The sequence below is a fragment of the Myotis myotis genome, unplaced genomic scaffold (assembly GCF_014108235.1).
Source record: "Myotis myotis isolate mMyoMyo1 unplaced genomic scaffold, mMyoMyo1.p scaffold_m19_p_1, whole genome shotgun sequence".
Taxonomy (NCBI): Eukaryota; Metazoa; Chordata; class Mammalia; order Chiroptera; family Vespertilionidae; genus Myotis; species Myotis myotis.
In genome coordinates this window covers 51,119,592-51,138,473 of record NW_023416313.1, presented here as the reverse complement: position 1 = coordinate 51,138,473, position 18,882 = coordinate 51,119,592, and the positions used below count along the sequence as shown (strand labels likewise).

General features: G+C 41.8%; 1 protein-coding gene across 4 annotated transcripts in view; it reads right to left on the bottom strand.

Moving 5' to 3' along the window:
- FRAS1 (Fraser extracellular matrix complex subunit 1) overlaps window positions 1–18,882 on the bottom strand; it is a 447,336-nt gene that overhangs the window by 23,256 nt on the left and 405,198 nt on the right. For all 4 annotated transcript variants that reach the window (XR_004972271.1, XM_036337385.1, XM_036337380.1 and 1 more), the window contains 9 exons: window positions 17,716–17,872; window positions 15,769–15,969; window positions 14,144–14,331; window positions 12,493–12,768; window positions 9,531–9,763; window positions 7,342–7,502; window positions 4,752–4,966; window positions 1,850–2,000; window positions 108–215 (listed from right to left, as the gene is read on the bottom strand). Coding sequence is in view for 3 of the 4 variants with exons in the window: in XM_036337385.1 (XP_036193278.1) it covers window positions 108–215; window positions 1,850–2,000; window positions 4,752–4,966; window positions 7,342–7,502; window positions 9,531–9,763; window positions 12,493–12,768; window positions 14,144–14,331; window positions 15,769–15,969; window positions 17,716–17,872 (1,690 nt within the window). In the remaining variant the exon portion in view is untranslated. The remainder of the gene's footprint in view (window positions 1–107; window positions 216–1,849; window positions 2,001–4,751; window positions 4,967–7,341; window positions 7,503–9,530; window positions 9,764–12,492; window positions 12,769–14,143; window positions 14,332–15,768; window positions 15,970–17,715; window positions 17,873–18,882) is intronic.

Genomic DNA, 18,882 nt, shown 5'->3' with positions numbered 1-18,882 from the left:
AAAATAAAATAAAATAAAATAAAATAAAATAAAATAAAATAAAATAAAATAAAATAAAATAAAATAAAATAAAATAAAGTTGAGGAGAACAACAGCCCTGACATTACCTCTGAATTTGGCATGGGTCTTGAATTCAATGACGAGTCGGCCATCCTCTCGAATATAGATTCTTAATATCTGAAGCCTTGCAGAGAGCACACTGTCTGTCTGGATTCCTAGGCAGGCAACCATACACAAAACATCCAAGTTAGGGTGTGGAGAAGACTCCCAGACAGTAACTTACATGGAAGTTTTCCCAGTGACACCTCTAAGTAGACATACACAGTTTTTGAATGTAACTTAAGGAAAAAATTATATATTCACATAAACATAGAATCTATTTAGAGACATTTGCCAATTAAATATCTCTAAACATCTGGACAGTTCATTCTACTTTGTTCCTTTCCACAGTTCCTGTAAGTGCCACTGGCCCAGATGCAGGGCCTCCAGCCCAGAGCTCAGAAAAAAAGGGGTTCCTAAAATGTTTTACATCAGCTTTCCTCCAGGATGTGGTTACAACACATCTGCTTCACAGTATATTTTCTGTTCCCCACCGGGATACCTTTTAGGACTTAACAAAACCCTAAACAAGTCTTGGTGCCTGTGCTCAGTATTCAGGCCAATGAAGAATGAAAGGTGAGCCTAGAAGGCCAGATACAATGGCATGACATGAGTAAGCTGTAGCTTCAGCAAGTGCAGCTGCAATCATGACACCAAGGAGTTCAGTTTGACCAAATATTCATGAGTAACCAAAGGAAGGGGAGAAAATGTTAAAGAAAACAAACCAAAGCTCAAGGACTTAACTAACCCAAAGTATGAAAACTTTCTGAACTTATTTTCCTATGAGAAATATAATGGAAATAAATGATATGAGCTTAAATCATTTAACAGAAGAAAGGGCTATACTTTCCATGACTAGAAATGAGGCCCATGTAAAGAAAGCTCCTCAGATCTGTCTGCCTCAGATCCAGTAAAATCACCACTGAGAAGGCCAGAGGGAGAATGAGAGCAGGAGGGGGAAGGGAAATGAATTGGGGGTAATTTTTGAAGTCTAGGACACTGAAAATGGGAAAAAGGCAAAAAATAACTGAGACCTACTGGAGTGAATGGAGGGGGGATCATGCAGTTTTAAGGGGCATTCATGTGGTGGCAGTGGGAGAAGGCGGGTGGGGGAGACATGAGTAAGGTGTGAGCTCCCAGCTGAGGGGCTGTCACCAATGCAAGCCTGAGGTGAAGGTCATTTTAAATATTCAGCATTGAAATCCCTGAAGTAACAGTGGGATTAAAGTCTTTTTTTTTTTTTTTTTTAACTTTTAAGAGTGCCACAAAAGAGCAAACAAACTCTAAGCCAGACAAATAAAGTGAGCTAAGTTGCTTTTGATATATATTTTTCGATTTCCATGTATCTAATTTGAAGATTCCTCTTGCTCCTTAAATGCGAATCCCACCATTTTTTAGCTAAAAAGAGAATGAACATGATTATGCTCCAAAAGAACACACACTCCTTGGAGCCCCTAATGGGCAGTCCAGGACCCATCTGTCACTTGCCATCCTCTACTGTGGGCCCCTCGCTACCTGGGCCCAATTTCTCACCCCTGGAGGTCTTTCAGCATCAACATCAACATGGATGGACCTCCTTCTTTTTCAGGAACCACAGATCTACACTTCCCAGACTCCAGGCAGCCCTCCTTGGACTGGACACAGAACAACAGGATGAAGAATGCAGCGACTATTAAAAGTCAGTTCTTATTTTTTCTTTGAATCTTGCTGGAGCATAAGGTAGGAACAGTGAAGGTGTCAATGGGTGTACCTGTTCTCCAGAGAACAGTGTCATAGAAGAAGGAAAACTCCATCTCGGTGTGGTGCTCCAAGGAGGCCCAGCCCCGGGGCGCCGTCACGTAGATGTAGGACACATAGAGAGGCACGTGCACGGTCAGGAACGACTGCGCAGAGTCTCTCACCTGCCAAGCAAACGGAGTGCGCACAGGGAGGTTATTTCTTTCCTGGGATGAAAGGGCGGACGGTCATCACATCTCAGCTCCACCTTCACTCCCTCCATCCGTCACTCACTCAATCATTATTAATCAAGTGCCCACGATGGTGGCAGGTACCAGGCTAGGAGCTGGGCCCTCAAAGTGGAAAAGCTAAATGACTGCCCTTACAGAGCCTACAGTCTAGTAAGGAAGATACGTCATAAATAAAGAGATGGAAGTGGCCAGGGTGCTTCTTACGTAGGGTAATCTGGGCAGGCTTTTCTAAGGAGGTGACACTTGAACAAAAACTCTTAAAGAGCGTGAAGAAGCTTTGTTTCCCCTGTTCAATCACTGAAAGCCTTGGCTGAGACTTTACAGTTTCACAGTTATTCCTAAAGGGCTGAACACAGACCTAGGATGTACTGCCAAAACACAGCAGCCCCTCACTGACTGTACTTTCCAGTGACCGTAGGAGAGCCTGAATTAACCCTACTCGGGAAGATGCCCAGGTCTGGATCCCGGGGATGAATGTGTGGCTGACTTGGATGTTTCAGTGAGCACCCGCAGCTCATTTATAGGAAACTTACCGACGGCTCAGAGCTGCGTATTCTTGGACAATTTGCCATCTCATACAATGCTGTGTTGAAATAGCTTTGAAAAGGCAGAACATCGTACTTCCTAAGGGAATTCCTGTTTTCATTTTACTATGCAATGAACAAAAACTGGATGGCGAGCTAACATGCGCAGAAGGCTTTACGTCGAGGCTAACTGTGTACATGTGTGTATGAGCGGGGAGTTGGTTTACTCATTTTAAAATGTTTTCTATTTTTCTTCATAAATGTATCTTTCTTTTACAATAAAAAATTTAGTCTAAAACAATTTTATTTTTTTCACTGGCCAAATACACTATATTTCTTTTTGGGGGGTTGAAAATACAAATGTAGGGTGTTTCCATGAGTAAGTAAGGGAAAGAGCCAAATGCTTTATTATTTAGGACATCAAACTTTATTTTTCTAAAGTATTTTTTCATATTCAATGTTGTCAGGGATTTAAAATTTGGCACGAAATTTCCCCAAAGACTCTACTAAGTCCATGTTCGTTTAAAAATCTCTGATATTAGAATCTCCATAACTTCTTGAGTTGATGGGCAAAATTAATTTTTCCTCCTCTGTTTCTATTTATTCTCCTTTAACCTTCATATTAATTAATAATTTTAAAAAAGAAAAACATCCCTGATAACTATTATTGTATACCTATTTTGTGCCAGATATGTTAGATGTCTTCTAATATTGAGATTATTAGTGACTATTTCAGAGGAGGTTCAGAGCGGTTATGTCTCATTCAAGCCTATTGATAGTTGACAAAGATATGAAGTAGGGCTTGTTCTAAGTTCTATAGTCTTTCTAACATATATCAGCTGTTTCAACTATTTTTAAAGAAACAGACAATGGCCCAGCCAGAGTGGCTCAGTTGGTTGAGCATCATCCTGTGCACTGAAAGTTTGCTGGTTTGATTCCTGGTCAGGGCACATACCTGGGTTGTGGGTTTGATCCCCAGTTGGAGAGCATATGGAAGGCAACCAATCGATGTGTTTCTCTCTCTTTCTCTCTCCCTTCTTCCCTCTCTCTCTAAGCATGTCCTTGGGAGGATTAAAAAAAAAAAAAGAAAATAGACAATGATGAAGTATTTCTATGTATACATTATTTCTATGTTGGTTTAAGAAGTGGGACATATAAGATCCTTTATCTTAGAGATTTTCAAGCATAGACTGAACAAAATAGCCTGAAACATAAAGTAAAATCATGGAGAATACTAACTTTTGAGGGGCCTGGGAGGAACCAATCATTCAGTTTTGCATTTTCAAAAGTGAATGGAGGGTATAGATTTGCAGTGATAAAAAGAAAACCTAAGAATGCCTTAAAAGTCTACTCAGCAGAGGGCAGTCGTGTACACAAAATGAGTTAACCAAAATGAGAGGCATCACAAACAAAACAAATTTGATTCAAAGGCACTTTTCCAAAATGATTAGTCTAAGTCCCTCTACAAGTTCCCCCTGTTAGTGTGGTTAAAACTGATTTGAAATGAAGACCACATGTAATTTTCAGTTCATTGAGAAATACTTTAGAATTATTTTTCCCATGAGGATGCATTAGTCTAGTGGTCCCTTTGATATAACTGCCCCCCAAGTGGCTTCTTGCTATAAAATTTTCTTTTGTCACTAATATTTAATAACTATTAAAAAGGGTCTATATTTACAAGGGTTATCAGTTTTGAATAGATATAAAATCAAGGTGTTTTAAAAAATTATCTCTCCCTTAGTCTTAGGATGACAGTGTTCTACTTACCTGTCATTTTGACTCATTTCCCCAGGTGGGGAAGGAAACACTCTACCATAAAATATAAATCTTTTTGGCTTTCCAAAATATACCCAGAGGAAAAACACATATATTCCAAAAAGCAAGCATTAGATTTTTATATAAATGATTGTACCAGACAGTAAGCTTTTTCCACATTAATTTGAACATTTTCCCTACCACGCTTCCAATTAGTAGATTTAGATGACCCTCTGGGGGCACTACCGCTGAGGTCTCACTTGAGGGACTGTACAGACTCCCTTAGTTGGTTGGCCCCATTCTGGGAGCCACTGGATGCAAAGTGTTAACAGAAGCACTTTAGGACCAAACAGGTTTCACACGGCACCCAGTGCACAGCCTTCAGACAAGCCCCCGGTGCACCCACCTGGAAGTCGGCAGTCACGGACCCCCCACAGACGTCAATTAACTCGGTCATGTCGTAATAGGCATCAAAGGTCCAGACACAGCTCTTCAGGTTGAGGTGTTTGTAGAGCTGGATGGTCTTGGGCTCCCGGACACTGGGGTCAAACTGGAAGGGGCGGTCATAGCCAGGCCCCATGGCCGTGCTGTCGTAGACCTTGTCGTCTAGGAACCCTGCCTCTGTGGGTGACGGGGGACAAGAAATAGTAACCCAGTGTGCAGACTTGCCCTTGCTGGCTGCCCAGGAGCTGGGTGGGGAGAAGGGAGACGTTCCTCTGAGACTGATAGAGTTCTCCCTCCATCCGAGACTCTATTACTAGAGCAACCCAGGGCTCCCAACACACACAACAAGTGGATGGGCATTGGTTAGCTGCCTGCTGCCACGGGTTAGAGTGCCTGGGTTCACAGACTCCTCTAAGGGGCTGCAGGAACCTGGGAAGAAAAGGGGAACAAATGCTACCGTAACTGAAGACCTCAGCTCCGTGGCCCTGCTTATCTTGGAAAAGAAAACACACTGAAGCTTTGCCACACCCGGCAAGTCTGGTTCTGTGCTTCACAATCAGCCCTTGAAGAAATGGGTTTACTATATGGATAATCTGTTGATGAGTTAATTATTTTTCTAAGACCAATTTTTTAAGACTGATTTTTATAAAATAGCTTTTATGAAAAGCCAACAAACATCTGTCTATGCCTTCCCCACCCCACAAAGTTCCTGAACTCTTGGGGGGAAAAAAACAACTTAATTGTATGTTAATGAGCAAATAGCTCGCTAATGATGCTTGACTAAAACTTCCCTGCCACAGTCAAAAATTATTGGATCAAATGCTGCCAAGCAACTGAACTACTTTAAATTAAGGAAGACCTTTATGCCATAGAGGGCTAGACACAGATACAACTTCAGAATATTAGGGCTGAGATTTTTAGAGTACTAAAAGAACTCTCGTATTCTGCAAAAGTGGATGCATTTTTTTAGCACCCAACCATCTGCCCCACGAGGACTAGGATCTCAATTCACACGTGTTGAATTTAATTATTTGAGTAGGATGAGGTGCAAACTTTCAGCCATGAACATAGTATGTTTTTTTTCTCTAGCTCTGTATGTGGAGCGATTATGCTTTCATGTATAGCTCAGTGACTTGGGAATAATTTACACTCAACTAATTTCTACTATATGAAGACCCTCACTACACAAAGTGGTGCTTAATGAATAAGAAAGAGCATATGAATGCTTTTCTATCTTCAAAAACACTGTTAAATGGCTCATCAGCGTAAAGGCAGGAAGAACGCATTTAGTGAGCACTTTCTAAAGTCAATGGGAAGGGACTGGATCCTTAGTAAAGTAATGTCTGCTGTGGGAGAGGCACCACCCCAGCCATCAGCTCCTTAGGGTCTGTGTCAGACACAGAGACACTCAGCCCGAGGCCACGCCCTGGCTGGGGCACCAGTATCCAGTGACTGAGCAAGGCGGGTAGAAGGTCTGTCCCTTGGAGCTGACAATAGGACAAGTCTGACTGGTGGGCACACTCCAAAACTCTGGGGAGAGCTAGCTAGTCCAGGCTTCATCGGGCTGCATTGCAGCTGGACTTCTCCCTCTGTCCAGTCCTGCTTCCTCTCCTTCCCGTTCATCTTGGCCCCTGACTCCACCTCTGCTCCTGCTCCTGGAGAACCCATCCTAGAACAGGTAACATCTGCACATGAGCTTCCTAAAGAGGCTGTGATCATGCGATTTATGGGCACAGATCATAACATGCTCACTTAGAGGGAAGGGAAGGAACAAAAATGTACCATAGGTGGCGCTTTAAAAATGCCAATGCATTTATGTCAGTCAGAGAAAGACAAATACCAAATGATTCCACTTGTTTGTGGAACCTAAAGAATAATACAAACGAACAAAGAAAACAGAAACAGACTCCTAGGTACTGTGAACAGACAGATGGTTGCCAGAGGGGAGGAGGCTTGGAGGACTGGGTGACGGGATTGAGAAGTACAGATTGGCAGTTATAAAATAGTCATGGGGATGTAAAGTACAGCATAGGGAATATAATCAATAATATTGTAATAACTATGCATGGTGCCAGGTGGGTACTGGAAATATCAGGCAGAACACTTTGTAAAGTATATGATTGGCTAACCACTGTGCTGTACATCTGGAACTAATACAAAATAATATTGACTGCAAACTAAATAAAAAAAAATAAGTGAATAAATAAATAAAAATGCTAATGCATTTAATCCTCACCTTCACTGGTATCAATTGTTTCCTCATGTTGTAGGTAAGAAAAGAATGGCTTGGGGAGATCCAGCTATTTTTGTTCAGTTGATTAGGTAGTGGACTAAGGATGTGAATCTAAGTCGGTTTGATTCCAAAGTCCCTGGTTTTTCCTATTCATGTCCTTGTCTGAGCTGCTTAGGTTTGGTTGCCTGCTAACAAGGAAATCCACTAATCATGCGTGTCATGGGTCTGGGAAAACATGAAGAGCAGGGTTCACTCAGTCGCACCTGAGGGCCACTGCGCTGTGCGGGAGCGGGTGAGCCAGCACAGACGCATCCCTCACCTGACATGCCTCTCAGATCGCGGGTGGTGACGAGATTGGAGCAGATGTGCTGGTGTCTGTAGATGGACTCGGATAACAGGAAATGCAGGTTGTGCAAGGGCATGGTGGAGATGAGGGGCAGCATTCCATCCTGGTGTGGGATCTGCACCGAAATGTGGATTCTAAGGGGGGAAAGGGCAGAACAAAGTGTGTAGGTGCATGCTATTAGCAGTCCACAGGGTACATTTCTTTCTCAAACCCCCCTTTTGTCTTCACCAGTGAATTTCCCAATTTTTTTTTTGTTTCCCAAAGCTTTCCATGTTGTAAGATTTCTCTCTGAACATGAGGGTCTGATGCACACGTGGGGTTGTTTTTTCTCCCAAGAGATCCTTCAGACTCAGGACTGATAGCAATCAAGAATTATAGATTTTTTTTGTTCAATACAAGAAAAGATAACATCACAACCACAGATTACTTTAACGCTTTCTTTTGCTTTGAATGGAAGCTTTATTTCCTCATGAGCCAAAGCTGAGTGACGGCTGGCTATAGGCTTTCCTTCTGTCTCAGTGAGTGTGTGGGGGTTGGGTGGGGTCAACACTCGTATTTCTTTAAAAAATATGTTTTAAAAATAAAAGACATCATTGAGCTCTTACACGCTAAGGCCAATATCTCTATCCAAGAAAATATCTTAGGAGTAGTAATATCCTACTCCTCATCCCATGCCTCCCCAGCTGAAAGGCCTTCCATCTCCTCAGTGGCCGCAGTGGGCAACACGCTCTCCTGTGATCTACATTCCTCAGCCTCTGAGTGCCTTTCCACCAGAAACTCTGTAACTTACTTATACTGGCTGCTATTTCTTGTATGTCTCCCTGCCTCCCCACTCTGAGGACCAGACCATTTCCTTCACTTCTTTTGTTTCTCTAGAGCACGTAGCATACAATTCTAAATAAAATATAAGCCTAATAAATATCGGTTGAGACTGCACCACCGTGGACCTGTACTTATAGGCTGTGTGTTTTTTTCATTGTACCAAGTTTAAATTTTCAGAATGTTTATTGAGGTGCATTTTGAGTTTTACAGCTTATCTCTCAGAGCAAAGACCCACATTTATAAGAGGAATTAGAATTCTGAAATATGAACAGGATGGCTCTTGGTCAGTAGTGCCCTGGTACTTCTGTTATTGCTTTTTAACAAAGATAAATTTTATTCTGTTAGAACAAAAGGATTTGCCTATTTTTAGCTATATATTCAAATCTGTTTTTTTCCCATGCAAATGAGCCCCTTTCCCTGAACTCAGTTGCTCATAAAGGCGCACATATAAACACTGTGAGGTTTAATGAATATGTACAACATACATAAATTCTTTTTCTTTATTTGCTATGCAAAAATGAAAGTATTCATCTTCCATCAAAATCAGGTGGCACAGGAAAACATAAAAGCACATATATCCTCTGGGGAAGCACTGTCCTAGGCACAGGGGATACAAAATAAACACTCATGGTCCCTGCCCTCACCAGCCACTATCGCAGCGGTTCTCAACCTGTGGGTCGCAACCCTTTTGGGGGTCGAACGACCCTTTCACAGGGGTCGCCTAAGACCATATCAGATATTTACATTACGATTCATAACAGTAGCAAAATTACACTTATGAAGTAGCAACGAAAACAATTTTATGGTTGGGGGTCACCACAACATGAGGAACTGTATTAAAGGGTCGCGGCATTAGGAAGGTTGAGAACCACTGCGCTATCGGGACAGAGAGGGAATGAATAGTGATGATGCTCGGAAAGAGGCACATGGGTGCCAGAAGAGCTGGAAAGAGGCTCTTTGCAAATGAAATTGGAGGAGATGATGAGAAGTTCTTAGAAGATATGCTCTGAGCTAAGTATAGTAGGACAACTAGACCTAACTACTCTGCGTGGGAGGGGGTGGAGGCTGGAGTCTGGAGTAGCCGCATGGCAGGGCCGCCACCTGAAAGAGTTTGAAGCCCTGGGGAAGTTGCAGTGATTCTCCGTGGTGGACTGGCAGGTGAAAATGTCAAGGGGAGAGAAATGAGGCTAGGATAGGCAAGGGGACAGAAAGTTTTTCTGAAGCATGCCTCACCACTACATCTGTTTTGCTGAAGCATCACTCTTAGACCCGCCCTGCCTAGAGGACACACACAGAAGAGCCCTCCGCCCCGTCATTGCGGAAAGCACCACCAGCCTGACCTGTTCGGATGCTCCTTGTGTTTGACATCCAGGTACTTCAAGGTCGCGATGAAGGACTGAGCCTGGAAGCCTCTGGCTGTCCCAGCCACGACGGGGGTGTGGCAGATAGCACTGTCTGTCCCGATGGTAACAATGTTGCTCCTTAAGGGGGTCCCCACATGGCCCACTTTGTCTACAGCCTTTGCCACACAACGCACATGGAACCTCCGGCTGAAGTAAATGCTATCCAGGACCTACCGGGAAGAATAAAACACCTCAGACAAGTGTACGCTACTTACACAGCTCCTTCAACTGCATCTTCCGGATGATAGGACACAAGTTTCTGGTACAAGATAATCTGTGAAGACAATTCATCTTCCATCCACCCACCCACTCACCACTTCAGTATGACTCTCTACCAGGAGCCAGGCACTATGGACAGATGGTGAGTACTTAGAGCCTAATTCAGTAAGTCAGACAATGAGCAAGTAGACAGAAGTGGAGCAAGAGCCAGAGATGACTGGTTCCAAGTGCCACACTGTTCTCTTTATTTGTTAGGTTCTGCATAAGAACCTCTCAACAGGTTTTCAGCCCTTCTAGCAAGAGTCATTGGCCTCCAAGTCAAGTTTGTTTAAGGCCTGGTGCCTGGATACAGAGGAGAGATGCTTCCTTCTTAGGAGTTCTTAGTTTTCTTCATTTTCTAATTCTTTCTCTCCTGCAACCCCCATCTAACAACCACACACATAGCTTAAAGCTGGGAACTTGGCTACGGACACCGACTGGTCTTTGAAGGTCTTTCTACAGATTCTTTCATGCTCCCAGACATGCAGAAGCCACAGAGTGCTTAACTCCACCAGTGCAGAGGCAGCGTGGTCACCAGGACTCGTAGGTTATGTGCGCATACAGATGGAGAAGCAAACAACAGGAATGATTATTGGTAGTCTTGTGTGCCGTAGACCTCCCACAAAGCAAACATACACACTTATAAATTCTACCCATGAAAACAATTTTCACTGAAGTCTATTAAAAATTAAAGAAGATTTTCCCATTAAAAATTTTAATTAGCTGCCAATGCCTTATTTGTTTATTTATACATGGACTTAGTTCAGAAGGGATTTGAGGCAGCTTACCAAAATGCATAAAATACAATGATATTAAATAAATAATTGAAGAAATAAAGATAGAACAAAGGGAACTGGGGTAAAAGTATTAGTCACCAATTCGTTGCAAGAAGAAACACTGAAATATAAAGTAAAATTACGAACTTGGTACCTGTTAGAAATATTTGGCTCAAATCAGAGCAAACACCCTTCATAGTTTCGTTGAGTGGAGAATTAGATAATTATGAAACAATACACTATAAAGGCTTGCCATTTAAAGTTCTTAATCATATAAAATATATTTTAAATTTGAGCTAGGTTATGTTGCAAATGACTTAACCTTCTAGTCTTTCTGAATAAGCTGTGCCAAAGCACTGGGCATCAATCACCTCACTTTATCCAAAGCCTCCCATCCATGTCTAATAGTTCTTCCACTAGTATCCCATTGAAGTGATACACTTATTAAAGTGGGAACAAACTGTGGTTTGAATAGGAGAAATGGAGAGAAATTCAGTTTAAAAGAAATTTCTAATTTCCCAGATAATTAAGTGCATAATTTCAGTACAAAGTCATTGAGTGCTTACTATGTGCCAGATATGGGGCTGATCCTGCACCCCACTGCTACCAGCTCTCTCTCTGAAGAGATGAACTTGGCTGGTGTGATGCTCAGCCCCTGTTTCCTTGGCCTGGGAAACCATCTCTGTTCACCGCTCTCTGGTGGTGGCAGAGGTGTTGGTCTGGTCTCCTCTCTCTTTGAGGACAGCAACTGCACTGTGAACTTGCTTTCATGTTTTCCCACAAGACTTTGTACAATGCTGATCACTCAGTAAGAATTTTATCTTTTTTTTTAATAACTGGTCCCTGCTATGTGCCATGGATGCGCTGGCCATTTTGAAAAATACAAATGTGGTAGAACTCTTGGTCCATGTCTTTACAGAGTTTATAGCCTACTTCAGTGGTCGGCAAACTGTAGCTTGCGAGCCACATGCGGCTCTTTGGCCCCTTGAGTGTGGCTCTTCCACAAAATACAGTGCGATTAAAACTTCGTGGCCCATGCGCAGAAGTCAGTATTTTGTGGAAGAGCCACACTCAAGGGGCCAAAGAGCCGCATGTGGCTTGCAAGCTACAGTTTGCCGACCACTGGCCTACTTGTTGAACGATTAGAGAGATGTGAACAAAAAGTGATCTTTAATTGTACCTAACTGGAACCTTTGACTTACTATACCATTTATAGGTCATTTTTACATCTGATTTGCCAATGACCTTGTCAAATGGCTAAGTGGAAGAGGTACAATTTTGCAGATCAGGAAACTGAGACTCAGAAAGATGAAGAATTATTTGGCACAAATGTCAAGAGTGTAGAGGATGAGAAATTCTGTTCCAACATAAGAGTAATACCAAACCTCTCAACATCACATAATTAAAAACAGACAGAATTAAGATTTGTAAAAAGGTTGTCTGAGTACTAGCTTAGTTCTTTCTACTACACCATGTTACCTTCCTTATATATAAGAATAAAAAGACTATGTGTACCTGCTCATTTGCTTATTTTATTTATTTATTTATTATTAATTTTTTAAAAAATATTTTTATTGATTTCAGAGAAGAAGGGAGAAGGGAGAGAGATAGAAACATCAATGATGAGAGAATTATTGATAGGCTGCCTTTTGCATGCCCTCTACTGGGGATCAAGCCCGCAACCTAGGCATCTGCTCTTCTGTCCATAGGCCGATGCTCTATCCACTAAGCCAAACCAGCTAGGACTCATTTGCTTATTTTATTCCAAATGCCATACGTGGGCCTTAGGGAGCTTGACAGAGTCTGAGGAACAAACAGAAATATCAGTTCTTTCCCTACGCAACCAGGCCCAGACCCAGACCTACCATGTGGTTGACACTGGTGAACGGTGTGTTGTCGGTGATGGTCTCAAAGGGAGACCGGGCCCCGTTGCCATCAGTGGGGGCAGCCACTTCCCAGCTGAACTGCACGGACGTCTGGTTGATGCCAGCCTCGCTGCAGCGCTCCCTCGTGATGGCATACTTGGGGAAATGAGGGTCACAAGGGGTGACACAGACCAGTGGGTAACCTGGGGAGGGAGATTTCTTGACTCCTTCTTTGGTAACCTCTTCCACATGGTCATAGTCTGCAAGTGTGACAACCTGCAAAGGAGCAACAAAGCTTCAGCCCTGGTTAGGTGTCGGGAAGGTGAGAGTACTAAGGCTCTAAAGCAGGGGTGGGGAATGTCTGGCCCGTGGGCCCTATTAGGCCCATGAAATCATTTGGTCTCGCCCTGCCAAGGAGTGCGCAGGCAGGACTCAAAATTCAATAAATCTAGGAGCTTTTATTCATAGTAACCTAAGTTTATGTTAAGTGAATTATATTAAGCAAATTATGTTATAAATATCCAATGGCCCTTGGCAGAAAATAGGTTCCCCACCCCTGCTCTACAGGATTCACAAGATCACTTAATTTCCAGGGATTCTTGAAAACATAACAGGAGTTTACAATGCTTTACAAAGCATCCCTAAAAGATAATGCAGACCTTAGGCAGTGGAGAAGATCCTCCTACTGGTCAGCTAGAAGCTTTATTATCTTATTAGCATTATTCATAAAGATGAGCTCTATCACTCATGTGGAAAATACTTTTATTTTCCTGCCAATATAATATTTTCCATGATATAGTAACTGAAGCTATATCATGCATGGCAGTTACTAGTTTAAAGTTGCCTTAAATTGTTAATGGTATGCAGTAGTGCATTCAGCAAAATAAAAGTAAATAAAGGTAGTGTATTTCTTCTATGGTTAATCAAGAGACACATTTTGAAATGATCCTTCTAGTATGAGACTAGTCTGGGGAGGTTAGAAGACTTATTCTGACTGCTTCTTTACTATGGGTTAGAATTCCTTTGGCAACCTCCAGACATTTTCCTCCTAATTGTAAAGTCAGTGCATTCATTCTTTACACCCCCAAACTGGGAATGATGGTACTACATTTCTACAGATACTTAATTAGACATATGTGTGGCCAATAGGTAGAATAATAGATATGGGATTGCATTACTTTTTTTTTTTTTCTCTTTTAAGTCCCACCAAAGAAGTGAGAATATCAATTGTATCGTACTTTCTGTTTTATCAGACTGAGGTATGGGCATGGTTTGGTCTTCCTCTTTTGTTGGAACAGAATTTCTCATCCTCTGCACTCTTGACATTTGTGCCAAATAATTCTTTGTCATTGGAGCTGTCTTGTGCATTGTAGGATGTTTAGTAGCATCTCTGGCTTCTACCCACTAGATGCTACTAGCACGTACTGATAGTCATAACAACAAATAATGTTACCAGAGATTGCCAAATGTGCCATGGAGGTAGTTGCGGCGGGTGGGGGCATTGCAGGGGAGGGGACAGGATTGCTCCTGGTTAAGAACCACTGTGTTAGAGGAATGAAGGAGTATATAGCACTGGAAGTCCTACTTATCTCAAGTTCTCATCTACTAGTCACTAAGACATACAAGCAATCCTTCCCGTCAAGCCACTCACGATGGGTGGTGCTGGCAGTATGAGACTCCCTGCTGCCTCCTGGTCTAGGATCGTCACTGTGGCAGTGGTCACTTCACCAAGAACTGCTTCCACTGGGTCATCTGGGCCAAGGACTAGGGAGAATGATTCATGCCATTCCCGGTCTTCATTGGACAGGATCTCAACTTTAAAAAAGATATGATCCACACCTTCGGCAAGGACAGAACACAAGGACAGCAGAGGTCCCAGTTAGGTGACCAACCTAAGACAAGGCTTCATGTTTAAGTACGCCCTTTCCTTTTAAGGGTTTCCTATAACTGCAGTGGTGCTGGTCATGTTGGCCCCATTTCAAACAGGGAATCTGTTTTACAGACCTAATTCCACCTGTGGTGGAGGCTCAGTATTGCAGATTTACTATTCTACACCATATGAGGATTAATGGCCCTTGCCTGACACTAGTTGGCAGTAATAAAAATCTATGATCCAAAACGCACTCCACCCTGGTTATGAGGGGTTTTCTTGCTTAATTTTTCTTTCCCCTTTACACTTAGACATGAGCGCCTGTGAGGCTGCCAGTGCTTGCACACAACACCCTTCAAAGCTGTCTCCCGAGAAGCAATAGCTCAGAGGCTTTCTACCAGGCCAGTCTCTGCCAAGTCGAGAATGTAGTTTGTAGGCCTTAAAAGAGGCGGAGGTTCAAATCTCAGAAACCCCCTACCTTTTCCTAAAATGATTCTCTACTCGGTTACTTCTAAGACCTGTATTTTCCCCAGATCCTCATGCAGAAAATGGAAAAGTAAAGGTACTTGGAAGAGAGGTCCTTGTGCAAGTGTGGAGGAAGGGCACCTATCTTTCCAGCAAACACCAATAAGACACACAAAGGACAGAGCCGAAAGCCCTTTGAAGCTTCAGGGGCATGAGAGAGACACACAGAGACTCCCAAACTCACTTCTGGGGAAGTCACTTTCTCCCTCCACTCGCCAACACATCTCTGAAAAGACCTTCTAACACTGTTGCCCACTTCTGGCTACATTACAAATGATGCCATTGTCTACATTCACCTTTTCACCTTACATTGTCCCAGAAAGTTCTGTGAAAAAAACCTAGCATATAATTCAACTCCTTCCCTGTCTCACTCCTCCCATCAAATTAATACATGAGACAGCTGTTTGTGACTTCAATCCCATCTTCCTCTCTTCCCTGACTTGTCTCCATTGCTTTCTCTAGGATAAACCTATTTTAGCTGTTAACCAGAGTGTGCCTTCTGGATTTTAGTCACCCCAGCCTAAAGGGCAGCACAGTGGTTGGCACCAATGTTAGTTGAATGATGGCAGTCACGTACACTTTTTAAAAGTCAAGTGCTCATATTAACCAAATCACAGGCCAACAACAACAATCCTTTTTAATGAAACAAAATGCCAAGGATGTTCTGAAGTCAGTGCCCTATTTCCCGCCCCCCCCCCCATAGCATTTTTACTAATTAAAAATTATAAAGACTCCTTCCATCTCAAGTGTGTGCTTAAAAAATACTTTATGTTATTGGAAAGTTTTCCTCTTTTATTTTTCTGCTCATTCCTTTCCTTGAATATTAGATATTAGGTTCTCTACTCAGTAAAACCCACATGTCGGGATCGGCATTCAATTACCGGGACTGAACTTCAAGACTCGGCTCTTTGGGTAGTAATCCACACCAGACTGGGCAGACCCGTCCCGCGTGCTGCAGCGGATCTTGGACGTCCTGTTCTGATCCCCTTTGCGGATCACCTTGATGTTCAGAATGGCCGTGGCATCGGGCCCCGAGGGTTCCCGGACTTGGTACGCAGCTTCTTCAAACTCAATGGTGGGGGCTGAAGAAACATGGTCAGGGAAACAAGAGCAAGTTAGAAAAGCAGGAAAGATTCCGACTCCCCTGGAAATACCTGCTAATGACGAGAAGGGTTTTTCACAGTTAACAACACAAAGACAAAATGCCTTACTGTTATGAAAATCAATCAGTATTTACCCCTAAGCAATGCTTGGGAAAAAGAAATTTATTTCTAATTTTATAGAAGTCACTTCTTATTCATTTCTTATTAAAAACAGGATAGTGAGGGAAATATTTTTAAGGACTTTGGAAGCATGATGTCCAAGTTTCCACCAAGGCATCACGACTCAGAATGTTTTAAAATGTGCATGCTTTATCAAGGGACTGAGCCACAGTAAGCAACTGATAAATTTGTATCAGCTGATTGCATGAACCAACTCCTTTTCATTGATGATACATGAATTTCTAAGGTTAATAATTTACCTCATTTATATGTAACTTAATTTCACCAAATGCATCTCTCATCTCTGGTCCTTTGAATCCTCCTTCCGGGAGCTCTCACCTCCCCCGACCCTCAGCTTTTCCTAACTTCTCACAGGTTACTCAGTTAAGAATGGGTGGTTTTAGTGACTGACTGCAACGATAATTCAGGAACGGAAGACTTCTGAACACATTCTGGTTTAAAGTATGATTGTTATTGCTAGGGTACGGTTAATGATATAGCGACAATTCTTAGAAAAATATCAAATTATGCCTTTTTTCGATATATTCTTATGGGGAAGGGCAAAGTGGTAGTGGTAGAGAGAATAAGATAAACAATTCAGAGCAATTACAAGTTGTATACCATTTTTCACATATAAAATTTTGAAGACATTTCTAGAGTCTCTGTGTTCATTTCACCCCTCAGAAAGTCAATTCTTTCTAATTGTAGAAGATAAGCCTCATTTGAGACAGCAGAGTTTTAAAAAAGAATGGTTTTTGAAACTTAGGCATGTCACTGCGACACACTGTGAATTTGTTCCCCTCTGAGCTTAGGCCACTGGCTTCCCTGTGTGCCTGGGAGAGGCTCGCTGCAGGGGGAGAACCCGCGTTTCCTTGGGTAAAGGAGTAATTCAGCTCCCAGGCTGGCTTTTCTTATTTCACCCAATGTCCAAATTAGTCCCTGATTTTATATATGTGAGGATGAATAGTGGTATAAATATTAAATAAAATTGATATTACTATGTATAATGTTATTATCCATTAACTCATTAAAATATCAATTTTAATAGAACAATGATGTCTCAATTTGGAACAGATTTTGTTTTCCCTGGTGCATGGGGCACTCTTTACTACAACCTGACCAAAGAATTTAAGATTTGTTTTTTTAGGTTAGTAGGCCAAGTTAATGGAAGAAAAGAAAACTGAGAAATTAGACTTTTCTAATTTCAGTGTTTAAATCAGTTCATTGGATTCAACTCATTCTGATTGTATTTCCAATTTTGCTCCAACTGCAGTGATTTCAAGTTTTATTCTCTGCCTGTCTTAGTGTCTCTGTCCTAGCCTTTAACCATACTCATTCCTTTCTCTTGGCAGTGTGGTAGGGAATAATGAGATTAAAACTACCTATAGCCCTAGTAAACTTATAGGAGCTTTGTAGACGATGATTATTTGCTGCCAATATGTTATAAATATAATGCAGGACTGTTATCAGTAGGCATTTTTGTAGCCCTTTCATTTTTCAAGACACTTATAATTACATGGTTAGTAAATGTGATGTACAGCAAGTGTACATTAGAGTAGCGGTTACCATCTTCATCATTGGATATGGTGATGGTGGCCATGCTATTCTTTCCAACTCTGGCTCCACTCCAGTGATTCCCAAGGGGATGGCCGAGGAAGACCCTGAACTGTTCCTCAGGCTCAAACATCGAGTCATCATGGATGGAGACAGTGCAGTTCTTCATCTAGAGTCAAGGGAACAAGAAAGAGTCAAATTTGCATTGAGATGTCAATAACTTCCTTGATTTTCCTAGAAAATGATCGTTCTTTGTAGCATCAAAGAGTCAACACAAATTCTAGTTAATATAGAATGTTTTCTAGGAGCTCATGCCTATGTGGGACTTACCTATATGTGGAGCTTTGTATGAGAACATTCCAAATCATCTGAATTATTGGTGATGAGTTATGAAAAAGAAGATCAAACACAGAACCCACTAATGATCATGTGTAGAACATTTGCACACTTTCCCACACTTTGCCTGGGCTGATCAATACACTGGTACATATTATAATAGGTAGATTTCTGATGTTGGGGTTTAACAAATGGATTAGGCTTCCTGGAGAGCTGAACAATGTTCCTTGTCCATTGTAAAAATGGAATAGTCTTATAAAGAGCTTAGAAAGGCTTCCTGTTAGGCTAAGGACACCTTTAAGTGCTGCAGAATTCTCAAATGTGCTGCCAAATGTTGTCTCATCTGAAAACTTCTGAGTATTGATTGAGTCTCAGAATATAACCTAAACCCCTGTTTGATGCAAAGAAATAGTGTTTCTCAAACTGATCATTCTCTACTGGGGATTGTGTCCTTGAGAAATGTAAAGTAAGGTCACAATATTTTGGAAAACAGAGCAGCCTCAATGGTGGCTTCATGTGATAAGTGGGATTATTTTTAGTTGAACCATTTAAAATCCACTATACTACCGTATTGCATAGACTATGTGGGTGTAGAGAAGTTTCATTCTCATACTTCCTAATTACACTAAGTGAAAGGACAGCATGCCTGTGAACATGATATGTGGCTTGCTAACCTGGTTTTAAATCCCTGAAGAATGTTCCTTTTTTTCCCCTACCACATCTTTCTTACAATAACAATTTTTTATAGAAAATAAGAATTTAGCAGTGAATCTTCAGGATATCTTTAAAAGAAGACATTCTAGTGAATGACAAGTTCCAAAGACATATTGCTTAGTAAGCCAA